This window comes from Haemorhous mexicanus, chromosome 2, assembly GCF_027477595.1.
Source record: "Haemorhous mexicanus isolate bHaeMex1 chromosome 2, bHaeMex1.pri, whole genome shotgun sequence".
NCBI classification, from domain to species: Eukaryota; Metazoa; Chordata; class Aves; order Passeriformes; family Fringillidae; genus Haemorhous; species Haemorhous mexicanus.
In genome coordinates this window covers 118,793,018-118,817,770 of record NC_082342.1, presented here as the reverse complement: position 1 = coordinate 118,817,770, position 24,753 = coordinate 118,793,018, and the positions used below count along the sequence as shown (strand labels likewise).

The 24,753-nt window shown below is 43.5% G+C and overlaps 1 protein-coding gene across 1 annotated transcript in view; it reads left to right on the top strand.

Moving 5' to 3' along the window:
• Positions 1-24,187, top strand: part of PCP4 (Purkinje cell protein 4) — a 49,985-nt gene extending 25,798 nt beyond the window's left edge. Inside the window, exon 3 of the mRNA XM_059840106.1 lies at positions 23,835-24,187. Coding sequence (XP_059696089.1) covers positions 23,835-23,962 — 128 coding nt within the window. The 3' untranslated portion in view covers positions 23,963-24,187. The remainder of the gene's footprint in view (positions 1-23,834) is intronic.
• Positions 24,188-24,753: the final 566 nt, after the last annotated feature.

Sequence of the window (24,753 nt, the reverse complement as noted above, 5' to 3'; positions counted from 1 at the left end):
GTTTGGAGATTGTTTACCCACAGGTGATTGTTTCATTGGTTTCATGTGAGTTGTTTTGACTCATTGGCCAATTAGGGTCAAGCTGTGTCGAGGCTCTAGAAAGAGTTTTCATTATTATCTTTTCAGCCTTCTGTATTCTTTAGTATAGTTTAGTATAGAATTCTTTAATATAGTATCATAAAATAATAAATTAGCTTTCAAGAACATGGAGTCAGATTCATCATTCCTTCCTGCCACAGGGCACCCCACAAATACAATAGCAGCCCAGCTCCTTTCTGAGAAACTGTCTGGAAAATCAGCCAAGGTCATTAGGGGGAAAAAAAAAAAGTCAGTGATTAGAAATGAAGAAAAAATTAAATTAAAGGAAAGAAAATAAAGCTGTGATGATGCTTTGGTGGTTTTTGCCTTTTGGATGAGTCATAAATATGCTGGAGTTCCCATCAAGTGTTAACGAGGAAAGACAGAATTGAAATGATGCCTTTGACAAGTGCCATATTTCTTCTGGAAATCAGTCTGTAATTATCAGTGAGCTGCCTGACTGTGCACCAGGGAGAAGGAGCCTTCTTTCCCTGACTGGCACCTAACTGGCTGCCTTCCACAAATCTGCCCTGCTTGGAAAATGTGGTTTTTTGGGAGCAGGAGCCTTTAGTTCTGCTTTGGTGCTGACCCAAAGGGAGGACACAGCTTGAGCCAGCCCCTCAACAATCTTGGTAACACCTCTGAAGTCACCTCTGAAATGAATCTGCTCCTGCATCACCAAGGGTGGTTTGGGGTGTGTCAGGATTGGGATGTGGGAGCTGGAATATTTACCTTGGGAATCCATGGAGCTGGGCTGACTGGCACAACTTGGAGATTCATCTCTCCATGTTCCCTGACACTAACAACACATGATTAAAAGGCTACAAGAGCTGCATATAGCTGAGCAGCATGTTTTTTTTAATTTGGTGGAAGTGAAAAATGAAAGAGGAGTGCAATCAATGCCCAACAGTGGTTACCAGGATTTACTGTTGTGGAAACATCACTTTTCTTTTTGACTGTACACATGACTGTACACAGACCTGCTTTACTTCACACCACAGGCTTTTGTTTTCTTCTGACTTGGGTTTGTAAATGGAATGAAAATACTTTCTTACTTTGGATCTCCTCCGTTAGCAATCGGTAAATGATTAATCATATTTTTTTTTCTGAAGGTTTTTAAGATTTTAATTTGTAGCACACAGCTGTCTTCAGGCACTTAGCTCGATGCTCCAAAATTAGCTTGTAATTTGGTGTTATCAGGCTCCCTTGTGTAAGCAGGCACCAGAATTTAGAAACAGCAGGAGTGTTACAGACATGATGAAAATGTGGTCCTTTGCTGAACTGGTGGCCAGAACAAAAAGCAGGAAGGAAGTAGATGCAGCATCAGGAACCAGCACAACACCTCACCTGCAGTCCCCGTGCTCAGAGCATTTCAGGACCTTATTTAAAATGCTTAGGTTGCTTGTCCAAAGAAGAGAAGGGTGTCTCAAAGTCAGCCCCACATGTGTCTTGGGTTCCTCTGCCTCTCTCTGTAAGTTTGGGGTGAAATTCTTCATGCCTGGCTCTTTGGGAGCACATCCATGTGAGAGACCTAAAGCTCTGTTTTTGAACAGAGAAAAATGTATTTTTTGGTGACTTTTTTTGTGTTTATCAAAATGACCTTCTCTGGAGAGCTTGGTGTTACATGGATCTTAATTTGATTTAGGCTTCTAATTTGCTTAGCTCTGTCAAGGCTGAGGAATTTGTGGGTAATATTAACATTACAAAATAATAAAAATGATATAATAAAACACGTTATAAATGTAAGAGTTTTTGTCTGTCTCTGGAGTTAAGTGGATGCTCAGAAGGCTATTGAAGAATGTCAGGTTTGTGCCTGGACATTTAACTTTTCCTTAAATCCATCTCAAACCACTCCAACCTTATTCAGATTTGACTTATCCTGATCACCTTGTGCCAGCTCTCACAGCCATTTTATCTGTAGAAATATGGATTTGAAAACACCCAAATATTTTCTGGCTTGAGGATGTTGTTAGCCAGGATACTGGATTTGATGGAAGCATTTGCTTTAGCCAGCCACTCTTAGTATTGGTTCATTTTCCCCTCAGCCCACAATGGGTTAGGAATAGGAAAGACTGAGAAAAATACATATTTTCCAAGGAGGAATTTCCAAGAACAGAAGAAAGTTAGATAGCTCCGGATATGGAAAAGGCATTTTGAAAGTCACAGTGGAAAAAAAAATAGGTCAGGGTGCTCTGGCAGCTCCTGGGAGATGGTGTGGGTATTCCAGAGCTGGAAATCAGCTCTCTGCGCTTCTCCAGGGTCTCACAGTGACATTATTTAATCACCACTGATGAATGAGTTCTCTAACTGTATTTTGAGTATCTCATCTTTCATTCTAATTTATACCTAAAAGCCCCTGAGACTGCTGGTTGACTCTAGGTGGAGAAAGCATTAATTATTCCTTAGGTTTTAGTGAAACACTGGCACTCCACAGTGACCAATTTACTACTCCTGTAAAAGCTGCCAATAAAAGATGGACATGTACAAATGTATTCATTAGCACAAATTAATTAAAAGCCAGGCTAATAGCCAGGAGCACAACACGTTCCTGCAGGATTTTGGAATTCATTTTGTGCCTGTGCTAATCCAACAATAACTATCACTGCAGCTCCTAATCTAAGTTAAAGATCTCCTACTGATAGACACCTAAAATTTAGTTTATAATGCCCACAGACAATGCAGAGAATTTCTGACCCAGGTGTCTGACAGGAAATGGGATTGGCCATGGGGAAAATTCTGGACCACAGGAACTGGCCATGCAGCAAATTCTGGGCTGCAAGGAATCAACTGTGGACAAAATTCTGGGCTGCTGGAATTGGCCATGGAGCAAATTCTGGGCTGCAAGGAATCAACTGTGGACAAAATTCTGGGCTGCTGGAATTGGCCATGGAGCAAATTCTGGGCTGCAGGAATTAGCTGTGGAGAAAATTCTGGGCTACATCCTTTGTTGTGTGGTAGAACCAAACAGATGGGTAGGAGAGGTGAGATTAATTAAGCCTGAAGAATTGTTTATTCTTCTGGCCTTTGATTTCAGAGCTGGATGTAGGTTATCAGGTGTGGTACCTTTGAGGGAAGGTGTGGATACACCTGTGTGTATTCCAGACCTCCAGCTGCATTTGGGTCCCATCCTGAGGAAAGATGGGAGCACATAAACCCCATCCTGGTTTATCCAGGTTCATAGAGCACAAGTGAGGATCAGACAACCTCCTTTTCAACCCTCAGGGGACAGAATCCATCAAGGGAAGGACTTTGAGACAGAGCTGAGCTGGATCCAAGGCTGTTTGGTGTCCTGAAGCAGCCACCTCTGGGTCTAGCAGCCAGCAGAGTAATTACCAGTAGAAAATGTGTATTTTAATCTCAACTAATGGTTGTATTCATCAAGCAGACAGCTGTATTTGTCACTGGCAGAAATTTCTTGGTGATCTTTCCAATGAATCTGTTCACAACAAAACTCCATGTCTCTGGTGAGAGCTCTGTGTCTCTCATGTGAGCTCTGCCTCTGACAGGCAAAGAGGTGGAGAAATGGGGGGGGAAAGCATTGCTGGCTTCTTTTAGCCAAGGAGGTAAGAAGACAAATGGAAGATGTGGAGGTTTGGACCTTTTCTGTCAAAGGGTGATGGATGCTGTCAGCAGAAGGCAAGACATTGGCTTTGCCAATCAGTCATTCTCTCCATCAGCACCACTTGGTCTCATCTCAGACAAACTTCTTTGGCTTAAATTCCTTCCTCTGTCAAATTAAAGAGAAAGAAATGGCTTTTCTAGACCCAAGTGGGAAGGAGTTTGGAGATCAATGATCCATAAACAGTGGTGTATATTCCTGTGCCATTTGCCCAGCAGGACCAGGTGTGGGAGGCTTGGTGGGCATTGTCTGCTCTCACTGCTGGACCTCTTTGAAGCTTTTCCACAGCTATGCCAGAGAAAAGTGTCATAATTCTTGTGTAAGTATTTATGGTTTTCACAGGAGGGACCACAGAAATAAAAAGCACAAGATTTAAGTCATGAGATGGAATCCTCTAGAGGTTCCTCAGCTCAGAACCATTCCATTATGGAAGAACATCAAAAAGAAAATGTAATTTTTGGCAATTCCCCCCATTCCTCTCCATGCCACGGGCAAACCTTGGGGACAACACAGTCTAGAAGCTGTTCTCAGATGCAGCAGAGTTGTGAAGATTTTTGGTCTCTATTCATCATCTTAAGAAGATTACTGCAGCTAACATTAGCATTTTTGCTATTACATGGTGGACTGGCTGAAGTCCAGACTGAGTTGGAATTAGAATACTTATTTCTTTCCTTTTATTAGTTCTTTTTCTTCTTGCAGTAGAAGATGATGGACACAAGCCAGTGAAGAAAGCTGCATCAAGGGATACCAGTGCTTTGTAGTTTCTCCCCATATAACTGTTCATGTGAGCTTTTAATTCCAACTCAGTTTGGTTCTGAATTTCAAGTTTAAATGAAATTAAATACAAGCACACCCACAACTGACATTATTTTTGAGTGGGTACTTTGTGAGACCACTAAGAAGTTATTGTTTTCCTCTCCAAACTATAAATATATTCAAATTTTCTTGAAACTTGGCATGAAAAGATTTTATAACTGCCATAAATTTGACCCTTGTTTTGAGTCTCCCACAACTCTTTGGACACCACAGTAATTTTCTGTGGCTGTAAGAAGTTTTCTGCAGGATTCTGTAGTACTGGGGTGCAAATTTGGGGCTGAATTTCTTGACAGAACTTGCAGAGTAGAAACCAACAATTAATCTAAGCTGAGTTAGAGAGCAGCTGCTTCTATTGTGCTGTGGATTTCTGGGGTTTCTGGGCTGGCAGAATTTATTTTTTCTGGCAAAAGCCTGAGTTTATTTATTTATTTATTTATTTATTTCAGTGTAGTTGCTGAGATAGGGAGTGATGCAGCCCAGAGCTGCCAGCCTCATTTGCTGGTGTCAGGGACACCTTTTGTTGTTGTAACTGATGCTGTCTGAATGTGACAAAACACTTGATAAGCTTGGCCAAGCGTGCCAGAAAACAAAACAAAAAACAAAAAGCAATGTGGACTTCCAGCCCAGGCAGTTTAAAAAACCCCCAGGGTGTTCTGCCCTCATCAGGGAGTTGTTTCAGGAGAAAATCTGATTGATTTGGTTAAAAAAAAAGAAGAGAGTTTTGCTTTTTGCTGCTCAGGAGAGGCTGCACAGACTGAGTTGAGCACTAGAAAACACTCAGATCCTTGGTGCACATTGCCACAGCTCTCCTGGCAGTGGTTTTTGCTGGTTTTTGCAAGGCCCAAGAGACATTCACTCAAAATAATTGAAGTTTTTAACCAGTCACTGGCTTCTGTAAGTAAATATTTTCCTGCCACTGAGGGCCCTTGTTCCAGGCAACAACGAGTGTGCCATGGGAGTGGGATGAATGCTGTGGTGCAGTGGGATGCTCCAGGCTGAATCCAAACTCCTGCTCCTTCCTGCCAGGCAGGCCAGGCTGCTGTCATGGGTCAAGTCATTTATTCCTCACTTTGTTCAGAAAACCTGAGGTTTGCCTTTCATCTCTTCCACAAGTAGTGTCTTCTCTGTCTGCCCCTCTTCCTGTCTCCCTCATTTCTTTTGTCTCACCTCTCATTCCTTCTCCTCCTCCAGGGAATTCTGTGTCTTCCCAGCACAGCCAGGTCAAGTGCTGCTTCTCCCTCTGACTGCCTCATTTCCCCTCCTATTTTCCCAGGCAAATTTGCAGTCTGGTTCATTAGTAAAGAAAATTCATTTGCCACAAAGAAGGTTCCTGACTAATGCTCTAGTTTGGGGTCATAGTGACCCTCACCTGAAGTTTCATTCCTTTCCAGTCTCACAAACAATTTCCCAGAGTAGGTTTAAGGAAGGGCCAGGTGAGGAGACGCCTGGAAAGAGAGAAACACATGTTAGAGACAAAGCAGTTTGAAAGGGAAGGGAAGGGAAAAGGGAAAGGGAAAAGGGAAAGGGTAAGGAAAGGGTAAGGAGGAAGTAATTGGGTTTCCTGAGCAAAAGAGAAGAAAAAAAGAAGTAACTGGTTCTGTTTACATTCAGACCTAAAATTTGAGCAGTGAAGACAATTACTTGGGTGTTAGTGGAACAGGGACTGGGCTGTGCTGTATCCTGTGCATCTGCCCATGCCAGCACTTTGGACCCAGTGAGGGATGTGAGTCCTAACTTAAGTCCTTCCTTGCACCAACCCAGCTTGTGTTTTCTGAAGCAGAGCAGATGCATGAAAGGTTTAGTCCTTCTTCCAGATGCTTGTAAGCTTTGTCCTTGTAATCCTCAGAAGCAGGGGGAGGAAGAATGGATCTCTCTAGATCAGAAAACACGGGCTGGAGAGATGATCTGAGGATGGGCAGCTGTGTGTGTCAGCTCTGATGCTCTTTTTGATCAGCTTTATTGACAATCTGACGTGTCTGTAAATCCAGACAGACCTTAAAAAGTGCCTGTCAGGGTTTGAATTCACACAGGGGAAAATGTTTTCTAGAGAATTTTTAAATGAGTAGCAGAGATAAGTCGAGAGAAATCCTCAAGATAGAATGTGTAAAGCACTACTCAGATTAATTTTTGTCTTCCATGTAATCATTTTAAGTGACTCAACTGTTTTCAGTTTTTTTCCCTGTGCTTAAATCTTCAAGAAGTCATTGGCAACTCTAAAAGCACCAGCAGAGTAACATTCACCATCTGATTTTGATCCCTTTTAAAGATTTTCCAGCGATCTGTAACTTTTATTTCATTTGGTTTACATTCCTTCACTGTTATTACGTGCACTTATTTTGTTTATTGCAATCTGGACTGGTGGCAAGGCCGATTAACAGCTGCTGAACTCTGCTGGTTAAAAGCTCCCTTTTCAGTTGTACTCAACCTTGCCAAAATCCAATTGCTCAGGCTGAAATTTGTCATTTTGATTGCTTGCCTCAAGCAGAATTATTTTGGAAGGGTTCAGCAAAGTCATTCCAGTACTTTCCAAAAATGAGGCTTGAGCAAAATGTTAGCACATCAAGAAATTAAAAACAATTTCTGGTGGCCTTTTGTCTGACTGCTTTGAGCCTTTGTCATTTTGAACAGAAATGTAAGATTTGTCATCTGGGATGTGACTTTTCTATCTGTTATACAAGTCCTACATTTGTGTGAGTTCAGTGAAGCAGTTAATTATTTTTTTTTCTGTGAAAACTCAACATCACTGAGCCAGACAGTAAACACTAAAGCAATTAAACCAACACTGTCTTTGAAAGGCTTAAGGAAATCATAGTTTTCCTTAATTGCTGCTACACTCAGTGATGCTTTGGCCAGGAGCTGAAGCCAAAGGCAGGGTTGTGCCCTTTATGTGCTCCCAAAACACCACAATTGCTTAGAAAAAAATGTGTCTCCTTGCTTGGGAGCAGAGGGTCCCAGCAGCTGGAGCAGGGAGTTCAAAGGATGGGATGACAAAGGAGTTCAGTAGGGGCTCCTCAGGAAGCTGGAGCCACAGAGGATTGGGCAGGATTTGATACTTTTGGGGTGGGAAGTAGGACCAGGAGGGAGGAATATGGACTGGCTGTGTCACCATGATCCTTTATTATATTAAAAGAAATGATATACTAAAACAATACTAAAAAAAGAGAAAGGATACATCAGAAAGCTAGAAAAGAATGATAATAAAAACCCGTGATAGACTCAGAGAGTCCAACACAGCTGGCTGTGATTGGCCATTAATTTAAAACTATTCACATGCTGGGTAAACAATTCTCCAAATGACATTCCAGAGGAGCAAAACATGGAGAAGCTGAGGCTTCTTATCTTGCCAGGAAAAGAAATCCTGGTGGAGGGATTTTTCATAAAATATCATGGTGACAGGCTGGGAGGAATATGGACAGGCTGGGAGGAATATGGACTGGCTGGACTGGAGTTTTGGGGTTAGGGAATGTCCTGGAGCAGTTTTGGGGAGCAGGAGCAGCCAGATAAAGACACAGCATGGTTGAGATCTGCTGGGAGCCGTGGTGACCACGGGGGCTGGGGCAGAGCTGGGGCTGGCCCTGAGCTGGGACAGACAAGATGGAGCAGGAGCAGCCACCACATCTGAGGGCATCAGAGCTTTCTCATGGCTCCTTTCCTGGCAGCTTCATGAATCCCACCCAAAAAATAGTCAAGTTCATTCCCTTTGCTGCTGATTCAGGAACAGGACAGCAACCTCCCACCACTGCCAGTTACTCCATTAAAACTGGTGTTGATTTAACAGTTCCAAGCAGCAGTGCTGAGGAGCCATGTGGGTGTCCATATGCTGAATCAAAATACATTTTTTGTGCTTTAAATCTGGGAAGCACTGTGCTCTTAAGACCATGGAAGTTTCAATGTCAAAAATTCAAGTTGCCCACTCAGTGATTCAGTTAATTTTGTCTAATGGTATCAGTTCATTTTGTCATTTATTAACTTTCTCGTGTTCAACTTTGTAACCTGAATGTTCTTTTAAGATAGCTTTATGTGTGCAATAAACTTACAGCTGAAGCAGGAGGGAAACCTTTATCCCCTGGCCTCAGTCAGATTTTCATGTCAATTAGTCTATCTGGCACAGGGTTTAATAACTTTCTAATTGCAATTGCAGCACTTAGCTAAATCAATGGCCACCCCTCCTGATAAAATTGATTTTAAATAGCTGTTGTTAACAGGCACCAGGTGAAAACTTAGTGAGGTGAAAACCAAGATAAGATTAATAGGAAGCCTCCTTTTCTTCTAGACAGCTCATATTAATAAAACTTGCTTTTTGTTTTGTTTTGCCTTAACATGTTTTTGCATTGAAAAAAAATATTTGAAATTACAGAGGAATCTTTCTGAGCTTCCTTTGAGACATTGCAGGATGGGAGGATTAAATGGGGGGACAGTCCCTTCTGGAGAAGGAGGCAGAGGATGACAAAAGGGATTTGTTCCAGCTCTGAGGACTGGAAAGCAGCAAGGCTGGAGGGCCAGTGTGGTACCTCACACACCACTTCTCTGGCAGCTCAGAAATGCACCACACTTCCAGCACATACAACCTTCCTTTGTGTCCTCAGTGTTCTGTGTGGGTTTGTTAAGTGCACCATCTGTCAGGATAATGAGACCATTTTCACTTCCCTGCTCCATAACCTCCTGATGCAGATAGAGAGCTCAGAATATGGACCTGCTTTCTCTTTCCTTTATTGGAAAAACATGCTTGCTTTTACCCACATTAAAAAAAAAATAAAATAAAAAGGTATGTGGGTGTGATTAATCAATACACAGGCTATAAAAAGGTGGATACTCCTCCTTGCCACACACCTGAGAATAAGCCCACTGCAAGGCAGCATTAATGATCTCCACTTTAGTCAGATGCTTGTCAGAACACAGAGCTGCACTCTTAGGGGAGAACAACCCCTCCACCCTTTATCTGAAATAGCAACGGGTTTAAAAGAGGATGTTGCTGAGTCAGTGCCTAGGACCTAGAAGGTTTGGAGTTCTGTTTTTTTATGAGGTGGGGGAAAGGGGAAAAAAAATGCAGAAGTAGGATTTGAAGTACTGTCTAGTGCTTTGGAGCCCGACCTTGCTCATTATCTTTGTTGCTTTGGAAAGGATTGGAAAATTACATTACCCCACAACCATCAGTCCTCACTCAATAAATACAGAGGCTCAAGGCAGGGACAAGAAATCCCACAAAGCTTTGGTATTGACTCCTTACAATACCAGGCTTCAGCCTCCCAGTACAGTGACTGCCTTTGGGTAATGAAAGGCTGCTCAGAAGGACACCTTGCCCTTCTGGATTCATTCCCCCCTCCTTTATAGGATCTGTTCCCTGCCATTTTTTACTCCCTTATGCTAAACAGTAAATTGTCCTATGTGACAATAAGGCTTTTTTTTATTACTCTGGGACAGGAAATTAGTGGAAGAGCAGAGCTGTGCTCTAGATCTGCATCAGAGCAAGGAGTTGTGTCCACCTCAGCATCAGTTTCCACCTCAGCATCAGTTTCCACAGTAGGGGTGGGAAAGAAGAAAACATGGCAAGGATGTGTGGTGGGGCTGGATTTCTACCATTGAGGAATGATGAAGCAGTAACTTGTGTGCTTTGGCATGTAAAGGACATGTGAGTGCAATTGTGCTGTGAATTTAGAGTTCTCTATTGAGTGCACCATGGTGGGGAGCTGCACTAGGAGGTGGCCACTGTGGTTTTCTGAGCTCTGCATGCAGATCCCAGGCTGATATCAGGGATCCTTGGCTTGGATCAGCCATGAGAATCATGGCAATACCTTTTCAAGTGTTCTTGTCTTCTACAGATGGCCACCCAGCTCATCTGACCCCCACATTTTATTCCTCCTGCATTCTCAGCACTGTTTTGACTGCCTTTGCCACATGCTGGGTGCAGCAAGGTTCCTTGGGGCACCTCCACCCTTCAGGATGGCAGCAGCCTTCCCCTGGCTCATTCTTAGCTAAGTAGCAGAGCAGAGGTTTGGTGTTTGCTGTAGCTGCTGAATTCAATTACAGCTGTCTCAGAAACTGCCATTTGGCTGCTTGTTCACATGAAGCATTTGATATTGCTTGTCGTGGTGTTAGCTGTAATCCCTTATTAGAGGTATAGAAGGAGTCTTATTGATGTACACATAAAGGCACACAGTGTACACAAAAATTCACTATCTCTGAATTAAACTGAAAGGAGAGTGAGAGTGCTGATACAGTTTTTTTTTTTTTTGTCTGTTCAACTATATTTCTATAAAAAGAAAAGTGTATGCACAGTGTTCAGTCAGCTCCTGAGGGAGCATGAGAGGATCCAGATCAGCTCCACAACTGGCAGCTTCCCTGGCCATCTCAGCAGAGGGAACAAATGTTCATTCTGACCCTCTGCTGAAGGTGAGCTGTTCTCTTCTTCTCTGTCCCATGGGATTAGAGCAGACAGTTGGAGTTGTGAGAGAAGGTGTGCCAACCTTTATTTTATTTTCTTCCTTCCTGGAGCAAACAAGATTTCTTAGCTGCTGCAGTTTCAGTGTAGTACTTTTCATAAGGGCTAAATAATTCATTTGGTGAGAAAGAATTTCTCATGAAATAGCAGATAAGTGTGTTCATCTGAAATTCTACAGTGTGTAGTTCAGGCATCACTCAGGCTCAGGCAATGTAACTCATTTAAAGAACACAACCTACATCTGAACCTGTCCCTCTGAGCTGCCTTTAACACTGTAGAGAATTAAGCAGTATAGGAAGGGATTCAAGGGTGAGATTCCAGCTGTCCAAAAAATATTGGAATTGCACCCTTGGAATCCTTGCCTTTCTCCATTTCTAAACACCTGCAAGTTTGGCTTCCTTTACAGCTGGACTCGATGATCTCAAAAGATCTTTTCCAACTAAATGATTCTATGGTTCTAAGTTAGATTAAGGATTTTTTTCCCCCTAGAAATTGGCCAGACCTTTTTAACTGGAATCTGGTTTTGAAATATTTGGCTTAATGAGCTTCTGCAGAACATGTAACATGGCCTTCCAAGTGTCTCTTGGGCAAGACAGCCTGAAACACACTCACAGTCCCCTCCAGCATTTAATTCCTTCTCATCCTCTTTCAGAGCCACATTGCCACTGGATCTTAATTTATCTCCCCTGTGCTGCTGTTTCAGTGTTATCCTACATTCTCCTGAGCAGCCCCTCTTCTCTTCCTAAGAAAGTTAAGCAAGCCAGCCTGCAGGGGAAATAAACAGAGAACGTGGCTCTTTGTGTTCAGTGGAGACATGTAAACTCAAATTAATGATTCTGTTGGGGTAACAGCCCAAGCAAAAGAAAACAGTGGAAATTTCCTAGAACCAACCCTCCTGCAACAGGGTTTCTTTGCTTTATGGTGGAAAACTACAGCTGGGTGACTGCTATCAGGAGTCAGAGATGTTAAAATTCTCTACCTTCTGTGAGAAAATTTCATTCTGTGGAACATTCAGTAAAACTTCTGGTCAGACTGAATCTATCCAGCACTCTGGCTGAGCTTGTGGATGCTGGAGCAGAAGTGACAGAGCCAAGTGATGCAGGAGCATGTGAGACCCAGTGGCAGGACAGGTTTCATGATAAATCACTGTCCATCAGAGTTTCCTGGTCTTTGCTTAGACTGAACTACCCGGAGCTGCTCCAGAAGCCTGGATTTTACATCCATCACATCCCTGGGGCTCTCCTGAAGGGATGAGTTTGGTTTTATGGAGGGGTGACAAACTTTCTTTTGCCAAATGCTCTCCTCAAGGAATCTCTTGGAGCAGGTTTGTTCATCCCAGCCTATTCTTACCCTCTGACAATTCTGTTCTGTCCCTATAGAACTCCAGGTACTTCCTTGGGCATTTTTAACTTCACAAACTCCACTTCTACCCAATTATTGACTAGCTGCCTCCACAAGCACCCTCAAACTGGCAGGTGGTGCAAGATGTTAAAAAAACATGGTCCATGTATTAAAGCAGTGCCTTTTTTTTATGGTGTGATTGTGCTAAATTAATTTATCCTATTGCATCATGAGCAATGCCCACGTTTGTGCAAGTAAAAGCTGCACTGTTTGGCCATTATTAAAATTGTTTGGTTCTTGCACTTAATCTGTGCAGTAGAGTGCTTCTTACTGATAATATTTACAGGGCTTAGAAGATGCTGAAATAGAATCATAGAGTGGTTTGGACTGGAAGGGTTCTTCAAGCTGATCTTCCAACCACCTCTCCCACAGAAAGGGAACATCCACTAGACCAGGCTGCTCCAAGCCCTTTCCAACCTGGCCTTGGACATTTCCAGGGATCCAGAGGCAGCCACAGCTTCTCTGGGCACCCTGTGCCAGGACCTGCCCACCCTCCCAGGGAAGAATTTCTCTGCACAATCTCCTTTGCTTCAGAATGTGATATTGAATGGCAAAGCTCAATTCCTGTACCTTACCCTCTGAGTGTGGGATTAAGTCATTTGTGATTAAAAGCTGTGATAGATTTTACAAGAGGAGAGTGTTTCTCACTGTGACTTTCCAAGTGCTGATAAAGTAGTTTTTATTAAAATTACCCTGTAAACTTAAAATAGCCTCTCATTAGTTGCTAACAGATATGCTGGTATCCAGTGACTCCAAGAAAGTGCCTTAATTTTCCACTTTGAGGATGAGCAGGGCAAAGTCTGACTCTTCTTTGTGTGTGGAAAAATCCATCTTCTGACTCCATACCACGGTGCTTTTGATTGATTCCTCTCCTTTGTGTGACTGACAGGTTTTGCTCTGTATCCCGTGCCACCTTCCCCAGCTCCTGTCACTTTGGCAGGCACGGGTTTGATCCCCCTTTCCTGCCACTCCTGTGTGGCATGTTGTGATAGCTGCCACTTCTCTGAGCTCCTTCTCCAGCTGCTCTTCAGGGAGCATCCCTGGAAAGCAAAGCTGAGGGAGGCAGTGCCACACTGGAAGATAAAATCCTCTGGTTTTGTGTTTTCCTGGCGAGTGCCCTCAGGTCTCATCGGCCATCCCACAATTAGCAGTGAGTGCCAACCCATTCTGAAGCAGTTCCTTTGCAGTCTGGAGCAGGAGAGTGTTTGGAAGTGCTGTGTGGGTTTCTCTGGGTCTGCACTGAAGGCGCTTGAGACAGTAATTCATGTTCAGACTCAGGTGTTTATTTATTATTTCTTATCAGTAAAACAGTCTCACTGCTGTGAGTTCTCAGCTTTTCATTCCAAGGCACAAAATGGCCAACAATCTCTTGGTCCAAGGACTTTTAAGACCAAACTATCCAATGAAGAACTGACACCTGGATTATTTTCCCTTTTACCCCAATAACTGATCCCAAAGAGCTGCAATGGGGACTTTTCTGCCCAATTACAAAATGCCACCCAAACCCATGGAGAAGGAGGAAGAAGAAGGTGAAGAAGAAACCCAGGACCACACCCTGTGCCCTCCATCTTGCTTCCATCCACAACACACTAAAAATCCCAAAACCTCAATTTCTCACCCAGTGACACACCTGCACTGCTCTCTATAATCTATTTCACACTTTAGTGGATTCCAGTCTATCCTGAAGTTTAGGAAACTTTCTCCATGAGTGAGGGTCAAAGTCAGTGCTGCCCTGGGGGTCAGGGCACCCCAGAGCAGACACAGAAATATTCCCACTGCCCTGGGTTTCCACAGTGCTGGGAGCAACATCCCTCTTAGAAAACAAAATGGGTTGAGAGCATTTTATATGATTTTGATGCAAAGTGGTGCAGCGTGGCTGGAATCAAAAGGGCTAAAGTCTCTTTCCCTCGGGGGTCCCACCCTCTGCCACCACAGTCCCTTGGCAGAGTGTGCCTGGAACAATCCCAGCCATGCCTGTGGCTGCACCAGCTCGCAGATATTTAGGGAAGCTGTGGATGATGCCTGAGCTGTGCTGGGGCCTTGGATAATGTGCTGGTGTCAAGGTAGCCCTGAGGAAGTTCTCCAGTTGTTATTTTAAACGTTACTGCTGAAGACACTTTTGCAAAGGTCAGAGCACTGAGGGGTGGTGGAGGGGAAAGAATTTATTGTTCTGCATTTGTAACCACATTAGGGCTCCCAGCTCGGGCTGGGAGCGCCTGCATGCTACCATAATAGGGAAATAACTGATCATATATTAATCAAGCAGTGGAGGAGCCAGTCAGGAGGGCAGCATGCTCCATGCACTGCTGAAATGCAGCTCCCTCCACAGCAAAGCTGGTTAAAGGCACAGTGTTTAACTGGGAAATGAGAACTGGAAATTGCAGAGGAAATTAACGCCACGTTGTAACAATTCCCGTTTGAAACTTGGCTGGAGCCTTGGGCATCATGGGCAGCTGCAGAACGAGACTCCCACAACTCTGGGCTGAATTTGTGAGGAGGATTTTTGCATCCTGACCTGAAAGAGAGGCTGAGTTAGGGATAGGTGTGTTATCCCTGCTGGTGGGTGTGGAAACCCAGGGCACAGACAGGTTTCCCTGTCTGCTCTGGGGTGCCCTGACCCCCAGGGGAGCACTGACTTTGGCCCTCATCCATGGAGAAACTTTCCTAAACTCCAGAATAGACTAGAATCCACTAAGGTGTGAAGTAGATTGTAGAGAGCAGTGTAGGTGTGTCACTGGGTGAGAAATTGAGGTTTTGGGGATTTTAGTGTGTTGTGAATGGAAGCAAGATGGAGGGCACAGGGTGTGGTCCTGGGTTTCTTCTTCATCTTCTTCTTCCTCCTTCTCCATGGGTTTGGGTGGCTGCGATGGTGATCACAGGGGTCCCAGGGTGAGGGAAGAAACAAGAAAGTTGACTCTATGTTTCAGAAGGCTGATTTATTGTGTTATGATATATATTATGTTAAAAGTGTACTAAAAGAATAGAAGAAAGGATTTCATCAGAAGGCTGGCTAAGAATAGAAAAGGAGTCAATAACAAAGGTTCATCTCTGACTGAGACAGTCTGGACAGCTGGACTGGGATTGGCCATTGATTAGAAACAACCTCATAAGACCAATCACAGATCCACCTGCTGCATTCCACAGCAGCATATAATTATTGTTTGCATTTTTTTCCTGAGGCCTCTCAGCAGCTCAGGAGGAAAAATCCTAAGGAAAGGATTTTTCATAAAACATGTCGGTGACAGGTGGCATTTTGTAATTGGACAGAAAAGTCCCCATGGCAGCTCTTTGGGATCAGTTATTGGGTAAAAATGGGAAATAATCCAGGTGTCAGTTCTTAATTGGATAGTTTAGTCTTAAAAGTCTTTGGAACAAGAGATTGTTGGCCATTTTTGCTGGGCTTTTCCAGCGTGCTGAGCCTGGTGTGGGCAGCGTGCAAAACTTTAGATAAGATAACAATAAACAAGAACCTGAAGACTGAAAAGATCCAGTGCGTCTCTCTTTCCTGACACAAGACCACACCAGGAGGGTCTCCCCAGACAGGGGGGCCCCCTGGGAGATCCCAGCCAGAGTCCCAGAAGTTGGGGAATCAGCAGCAGGTACCCTGACAGGTGGGGCATCGTTCTGCAGGGACACAGGGACCTGACAGGAGCTGGACTCCGTGGTCCTTGGGGGTCCCTTCCAAGTCAGGAAATTCTGTGATTCTGTGTCAGGGCCAGCACTTGATCCCCAGCACCATCTCCCTTCAGCTCCCAGAGCTCCCACTGAAATTGCCAGTTTAGCACCCCTCAGACACAGCTTTAGCTGGTAAGAGATGAGATTATAGAGCTGAAAACAGGCTGGTTTTATTTGCTAGGTTTCTGGTTAAACTTGTACAAAGTTTGATCTCCGTGTGGGAATGTGAATTAGGGCCTCTGGTTTCATTCCCAGAATGCCTCCCATGAATTATGTACCTATCTGTGCATCAGTTATGTGTTTGTAAACCATTTTAAAAGGCTGGCAGTGATCCATTAATTACTTTGAGGATGAGGAATAATTGCTTAAATAATATTAGCATTTAAGGAAAAACAATATTTGTCTCTATATTAATTGTTGAGCAACATCAATTCATCTGTAGTTGGCTACAATCTAGAGAATGCAATTTTTGTAAACTGGAATTCATTGCTATTCCTTTCTGTTCCATTATATTACCCCAATGTACATATTTTCTGTGCTACTTCATTTATCTTATGTCAGAAATAATATTCCTGTTCTCAAACATTATTACAACTAGGAAAAAAAGAAAGATTAATCAGACATTTCAAAAGCCTCATGCTGAAATAACATTTTTAAAATTATAGAAGAACAACCATTATTTTTTACAGCAAAACTAATTTTTCGAGTTTGAGATAGCAACACCATATTCTGAAAGTAAAGGTCAATTTGAAAAATAAAAGATTCTGGTTGCCTAATAAGGTCGTGTTCTTTATACCAAATTATAATTTACAGTTGAATCAAATGATATTAATTATTTCTGGCTTGCTTTGAGTGATATTCTGGGGCCAGTTGGTGTAGTTCAGATAAAAATAGATGTTACATTTAGTCTTATCATTAATGATAACCTTTATTTTTTTTCACTGGAGCCTTTGAAGTCTCAGGAGACTGCTGAGCTCCAGGGGTTGCTTTCCAGTTTCAGAGATGGTTCCTTTGTGGACTTCACATTTCCCCAGCATCTTTCACCTTCAAAAACCTGAAAACAAAAACCCCTTGTGTAAAGCTGTAATTCCCCACCATCGAGTGCCTCTCTCCTGACAAACCCAACAGGGAGCTTTGGACACTGGAAGGTGGCCCTGGAATGTCTGAGTTCCTTTTGGAGTGACAAAACAGGAACAGCTTTAGGGATGAACTTCTTGTAACACAACGAGCATCTCACCCTGCAGCACTCCTAATGAGCAGGAAGGAAAATCACTGTTGTTCCTAATCTAATTAGAGAAAAATCCAGTGCTTAGTAATGAAGAAGCTGAATGTTTGTGGCCAGGAAGGCCGATGGCAGCTGGGCTGGATGAGGAATTGTGTGTCCAGCAGGAGCAGGGCAGGGATTGTCCCTCTGTGCTGGGATCCCTCGAGGGCTGGGTCCAGTTCTGCTCCTGCAGGAGAGCCCTGGAGGGGCTGGAGTGTGTCCAGGGCAGGGAACAGAGCTGGGAAGGGGCTGGAGAATTCCTGAGGGAGCTGGGAAGGGGCTGAGCCTGGAGCAAAGGAGGCTCAGGGGGGCCCTTGTGGCTCTGCACAAGTCCCTGCCAGGAGGGGACAGCCGGGGGGGGTCGGGCTCTGCTCCCAGGGAACAGGGACAGGAGGGTTGTGGGGTTCTGCTGGCCCAGCCCTGGAGGAGCTGGAGCTGCTGCAGAGAGCCCAGAGGAGGCTCCAGGATGAGCAGAGGGCTGGAGCAGCTCTGCTGGGAGGAAAGGCTGGCACAGCTGGCATTGCTCACCTGCACAGGAGAAGCTTTGGGCTGAGCTCAGGGTGGCCTTGCAGGGCCTGGAGGAGCCCCAGGAAAAGAGACACAATTCCAAGTACAAGGGGGAATGGCTTCAAACTGACAGAGAGTAGGTTTAGGTTAGATACCAGAAGAAATTCTTTACTGTGAGGTTAGTGAGGAACTGTTAACAGTTTGCCCAGAAATTTTATGGATCCCCCCGGATCCCTGGCAGTGCCCAAGGCCAGGTTGGACACTGGGGCTTGGAGCAGCCTGGGACAGTGGAAGGTGTCCCTGCCATGGCAGGGGTGGCACTGGATGGTCTCTAAGGTCCCTTCCAACCTAGGCCATTCCATGGTTCTATAACTCCCCTAAAAAATGAGTCTTTTACTTCCTCACCCTCAAAGAGATACAGAGGGGAAAGAATGGCCAACATCAACTCTTGGATTTTAAAACTGTTCCTTGTGAGGAGTTAAGTGTGGCCTCCACACCTCTGAGCATCCATATGCTTTCTCCAGCTCGCTGGTTGCTCTGTGGAATCTGGGCAGACAAAATTACTCTTCCCATCACATAAAGATAACATCCATGTGATGTTTCAACATCCATGTGATTCCTGCCCATTTTGGTCCTCTTTAATTCAGGGCTGTTCTGCCTCATTGGACAGGCTGGTAGAATAGCTTGGGATAAAGATTGTCACAGCTTGAAAGATCTTTGGAGCAGTGGGAGGTAATGATCCTGCCTGAGGCAAACACTGCTTCTGGCCCTGTGATTCTGTCCCACACTCCATTGAATCTCTTTTCCCAAACGCTGCAGTTTAGCCCCTGAAAAATGCAGTATTTTTATGAGTGTATTCCATTTTTAGTCTGGTCCCATAACTCCTGTTAGATGTGAGCAGGGTGAGCAGGGGCAGAGGATGGCACCTGAGACATGAAATGCCAGGAAGAGGCTTCAGCCCATGTGATTTTTCATGCTGAAAGGTTTTCCAGAATGTGACAAGCAATTTCTGTTTCATCTCGAAGATGGGAATTTCTGAGAATAAAGACTGAGTCCCTTTTTCCACCCCACTAACCTTTTCCCTTCCCTGAGCAGTTTTGGGAAGGACTGGTCTGTTTAGGCTGTGTTAAAATGTCAGAAAAGACTGCTTGAAACTTTTGGCCCATAAGGAATAAGCAATGTTTCCTTTTCCCAGCGTTATCACAATTCATTTTGCTTCATAGTTGAAAAGTAAATGAAAGAAATAGCTGGAGGCACATTTGTGAATAATTACATTTGCACCACATTTCTTTAGAGTTTGATGGGTAGATTTATGTGTAAGATTTTATTGTTTTCCTTCAGCTTCATTATCCATCCAGTGTTTGCCATGGATCACAAGGCGCTGTAGCAGATCATGGGGACAGCATTCTAATGCTGTTTTTTTCTGGAAAGGGAAAACACAGATCCTTTTTCAGCTGCAGCAGTGCAAGATGATGGGAGACTTGGAAAGCAGCTCATTAGTTGCTGCTTCAGGCTCTCCTGCTGGGATGAGTGCTGCCTGTGGTGAGGGAAATCCTGTGCCCTATAAATTGTCTCTGACTCCAGCCCTGCAGTGGGGTGGTGCTGGGGTGTGGGGTGCCCCTTGCCAGCAGGCAGTTGATGATGTTCCCTGTGGCATTCACATCCTCTGGAAAAGTCCCTTCGCCCAGGATTTTTCTCCTGGGAAGCTGAGAAGCCTCAGAGAAAAGGAAAACAATTCTTCTCTCATTTGCTTCTCCTGTGTTTTGCTCACAGGGAATGTGTTTGGAGATTGTTCACCCACAGGTGATTGTTCCATTGCATTCTGCTGGGAGTTGTTTTGACTCTTTGGCCAGTCAGGGCCAAGCTGTGTCAGGACTCTGGAGAGAGTCAGGAGTTTTCATTATTATCTTTTTAGCCTTCTGTAAATGTCCTTTCTGTATTCTTCAGTATAGTATAGTATTCTTTAATATTATATAGTATCATAAAATAATAAATTAGCCTTCTGAGAACATGGAGTCAGATTCATCATTCCTACCTTCATTGGGACCTCTCCCAGCAAATACAATAGTTCTCCAAGGAGTTTGCTCCACCACTGATCAGATTTGCCTCAATTGGCACCAGAGCCAGTCCATGGTTAAATGGGATTTTGGGAAATTCAGTGGGTAACAATCTTTTGTTATGTCCAACAGCTGCTGTTTGTTCAGGTGGGATGTGTTCACCTCTCCTGCTGGCAGCGATCAGAGCCCAGCAGGGACATGCACTGGTTTGCCAGGGTGTCAGAAGAGTCCAGCAGAGTGTGAAGAAATCTTTCAGGGAAAGCCTTGCAATAGCTGGGTTTAGTGGGAAGGGTTAGGGGGATTTATTTATTGTGGTGCTAATGAAAGCAGATCCCCTCTCAGAAAGCAGAAAATGCAGGCCAGGGCTTATCAACCATCTCTGAATCCTGTAAAATCACAAGAAGCTCATGAGTTTAGTTCTGCTGACAACAGTTCTGTTTTCCCTGGTTTTCTCCTGGGGGTGGGTGTAGTCCAGGTAACCTCAGATACCCATGTGGAAGGAATCATCATTTAATTTAGAAAGTGAAGATACCAACAAAAGGTTGTGTGTGGCAGAAGGTGGGGAGGGAATCCTGGTCCACCTTTATTGCTGCATAAAGGAAGCTTGGAAGAAGGTTTGCTATCAAAATGGTTGGCCCCCACTGGCAAGAATGAAAAAATCAAGTCCAGGAGTAAAACCTGTGCCAGTGCTTACCTGTGCTGTGGCCTGCTGAGAGTGAGAATTTCCTGGGTTTTCAGACCATTTCCAAGGTAATTATCCCTTGTGAAAGGAAAACCAGGAGTGCATGAAAGAGGAGCATTTCTACAGGTTTGCTTTCAGCTCTCTGTAGAAATTTAATGATTTGAGGACTCAAATCCAACAGCCTGCACGGTTGAGATATGTGAACAACTACTGGGAGGTAAAAGTTACTGTGCCATGGGTGGATATGGAGTAGGAAGGGTGCAAAAAGGCTTCCATCTTTCTATCAGTGCAGTGAGGTGATTTCTAGTCTGTGCAGGTCCTGAGCCCAGGCTGGGTGTTCATTGTAATTAATTGGTTAATTCTTAATTTGTAGAATCATAGAATGGTTTGGGTTGGAAGGGACCTTAAAGATCACCTGGTTCCAGCTCCTCTGTCACAAAGGAGTTGGAACTCCTGCTCCTAACCATTAAAACCATGTTGTTTGCAGGGTGAGATACTTTTTAAATCACAAGGCTGCTTTTAGGGAAGCAGCTCAAGGTAAAAGCTAAAATTTTATTCCCTTAGACAAAGCCCAAGCTGGCACCCCACTGAATTTTCTCTTGAGAAAATTGACAGTCCATCTGTGTTGTGACAGGTATCAGTTGGAAATGGTTTGGGGAGAACTCCAAGAAAATCCACTCCCAAAATTTGGGAAATACCTAATCCAGCTCTTTTCAGTTTAACATAGGACTTAAACTCTTTAGGCAAATATGTCTGTGCAATTGTATATTAATATATATTCTCAATGTATGCAAATGTGGAGGGACCATCCATGTATAAATTGTGAAATATGGGCATAGGGAGAAAGAATATTATACAGAAATGTCCATTATATTACATTGCCTATATAGATAATGCACAAGTTGTTTTGTAATGTGTATTATGCACATATGTGTAATCATTATATTTCCCTACCATCTGCTAATTATGAATTTCTTCTTTATTCATATAAATATCTTGGCCCATTTGAACACTTCTAATTTCTTAATTACAAGTCTAAGTCATGGCTGAAAACTTCTTGTGCTACCATTTCTGTGTGGTGACAGGAAAATAGAAATCTAGGAAGAGCTCATATGGAATTTTGGTTTTGATGTCAATAACTGTGGGTCAAAAGAAATAAAAGGAAGTAAAACCTTAAGGTATTGTAAATTGTTGTATTACAGTTGATTTTAAGGCAGTGATGATGGTACACATCAAACAAAGATTTAAGTGTCCTGGAAATTTTAGAGACAAATTACACTAAATGCTGCATTTTCTTAAGTGTTAACGTGATATTGCTGAGTCACTGTTGCAAGTTAAGATAGTGCTAAAACTTGGCTGTAATAGGAAATGAGCTGCACAAGCCAGATTTCTTCAAGAGCCACAGACCCAATTGTGTCTGTTCATCCACCCATCTGGTTTTCCCAACTGGCATTTCCAAAGGACAGCAGTTATTACACTGAAAGGCTAAAATCAATGGATAGACTCCACTTTACTGTTAGGTTGCCTTTAACCCATAAATACCAAATAAAAATCAGTTCCAGTTTCTCCTTGGCTGTGTCATTTCCGACCTTCACATCCCTTTCCCCATGGAAGATAAACTCTAATTGTATTTCTGTACTTAGGGTGGTTGTATTGCTTGAATAGCTACACAAACTATGCAGATTCTCAGATTTAATGACATGATTCTGTGATTTAGTGACATAAAGTTAATGGATTGATTTTGTTCCACAAAAGTCTTTGTTTTGATAGCTTAGCTTTTCATTAGCCTGTATAATAAAATTTGGTGAGCTCTCAAGCTGTTCTTTTTATCCAGATTTTTTCTTTCTTCTTCCATTTTCATCTTTCTTCTTAAATGTTTTCTAAATAAAACAAAATACTAAGCGAACATTTCTCTTACATTAGCATAGCTGCATTTATTACTGAAGTTAAAATAAAATCAATATGGAATTTTTCAAAACCTTCCCTTTAAATAGTTCCTCAGTTTAGAATAGAAAATGGACACAAAAATTGAGTTCTGAGTAGGAACAAGAAGTAAAGGCAAGAAATCCTGCAGGATTCATGCTGAAACCATGGAATGGCATCCCTGTTTTCTAGTGTGCAGGACAGAGACAATGGGGGATAAGTTTATTTTCCTTTTAATGATACATTGAACGTGTTGCCTTTATTTGCATTAACACTACTTGGGGATCAGCATCCTGGAGGTATTAATGTCAAGAAGGAAGAGCAAAGTGGTTCAGAATGGGTGAATTCCCCCAAGCAGAGCTCTCTGCAGACTCCTGGTGTGACCTGCACTGCAGGCTGGCACACAGGAGTTACATCAGTGAGTTTAACAAACCAGTTTATGGTGAAAAACTCAGTGCTGTGACAAGGTTAGTGGGGCAAACGTTTGCTCCCACCAACTCAGTCCAGGCAGTTTAGGGTTATCTTTGCAGCCAGGGCAGGAATTTTCCCAGGGCTGCACTTTTAACTTGTAGGTGGGTGAAGGAAAATTCAGCAGAGTCAGCTGGGTTGGCCATGTGGAGGCCAAATGCAGCTGAAGGGAAATCTGAGGCCTGGGAATAAAGGAAGGCAAAGAGCCAAGGATTGAGGATGAAAGACAAGAGCAGAGCCTGGAGAGAAGTGAGGGAAGCAGCACAGTGGTGGAGAGATTGGGCATAAATGATTCAGAGGGGAAGAGCTGTGTATGTTGGAAGGGATGAGGCAGGAAATGAGTGGAAAGGATGGAAATTAGCCTTAGGAAGTATTATCTCTTCCTCTCATGCTGGAGGTGTGATAAGAACAGGGTCTTAATGCCTCTACTTTAAAATGTTTTAATCTGCCTCTTTTTTTAGAGTAAACATAGAATAATTTAGGTTGGAAAGGAACTTCTAAGTTCTCCCTGCTGGGTGGCACAGAGGAGTCCCTCTGTCCCTCACCGTTGGCTCCCTGGGCTGGGGGGACTTGCCCAGATGCTGGATGAGTGCTGAGCACCCTTTGGATGTTGCTCCTCAGTGCCCAGCTCCCCAGGCCTGTCACTGGGAGGGGTTTGATGTAACTTGTGCCGGGTTTTTTCCCTGAATCTGCTCCCCATTGCCATGGCTGTGTCTATTGATGCCTTTTCCTCGGTCTGAAAATGGAGAGCCAGGTAAGGTTAAGGGATAAAGGGCTTTTACCTCGGTATTAGTAAGGATCTTTAGGAAGAAGGAGAAAGCAGCAGAATTTTCCACCTGTGCTGTTCAGTGATCATCCCTGTCTGAAAAAGCTGTTGATGTTTTTGTTCTGTTTCCTTTGAGCAGATGGGCAAAAGAAGGTCCAAGAGGAGTTTGACATAGACATGGACGCGCCAGAGACAGAGCGGGCGGCCGTGGCGATACAGTCCCAGTTCAGAAAATTCCAGAAGAAAAAAGCTGGGTCCCAGTCCTAGTAGCTACCTCACAGCTCAAAACAAAGTAATCCTGAGATGATTTATCAAGATCAGAAATAACACAAAGATGCATGTACAGAAATTATCAATATTTAAAACCCCATTGGCAGATAACAACCCATGAGCTTGTGTGTGACTTCATCCCAGATGTTTCACGCCCATTATCCTCTGTAACTCACCATTTTACTTGATGTTGTAATAAAAAGTTAGGGTGAAGTAATTAAAGTGTCTGCCTTCATCTGTCTTTCCATATTAATCCAGCAAGTGCAGCGTTACAAATGAACCCAGCCCAGATGCCTGTTTCCCTCTCCACCTAAAGCTCAGAGTCATAACAGCACCGTATGTTGCAGGGATTTTTGCTGAGGGATGAGATAGATGCATCTCAGCCCTGCTTCCCTCATTTGGAGAATTCCAGCTGCCAGCAAAGTGTGAAAATAAAATGACTTTCTTGTAATGAGCTGAAAGTAAAAAAAAACAAAAGAGAAAAGTTGCAGACAGAAGCTGGCATGAGGGGTGTAGGAAGCAGGGAGCAGTTTATTTTTGTCTTGCAAGTGTCAATAAAGTGGTTTGAGTGGGGAAATTGTGCCTGTCCTTCCTCTTTGCATGATAACATTCAGAGATCTTGGACCACATTGACTGTTATGGAAAGAAAATAATAAACCAGACACAAAATACCTTTGGAAGTTTGGGATTGATTTTTGTCTGTAAAAATAGAAACTGACCATCTAAACACTATTTCCTGATGTGGTTTTTCAGTCTCTACATAATCAACAACTGTTTCTGTGCCATCT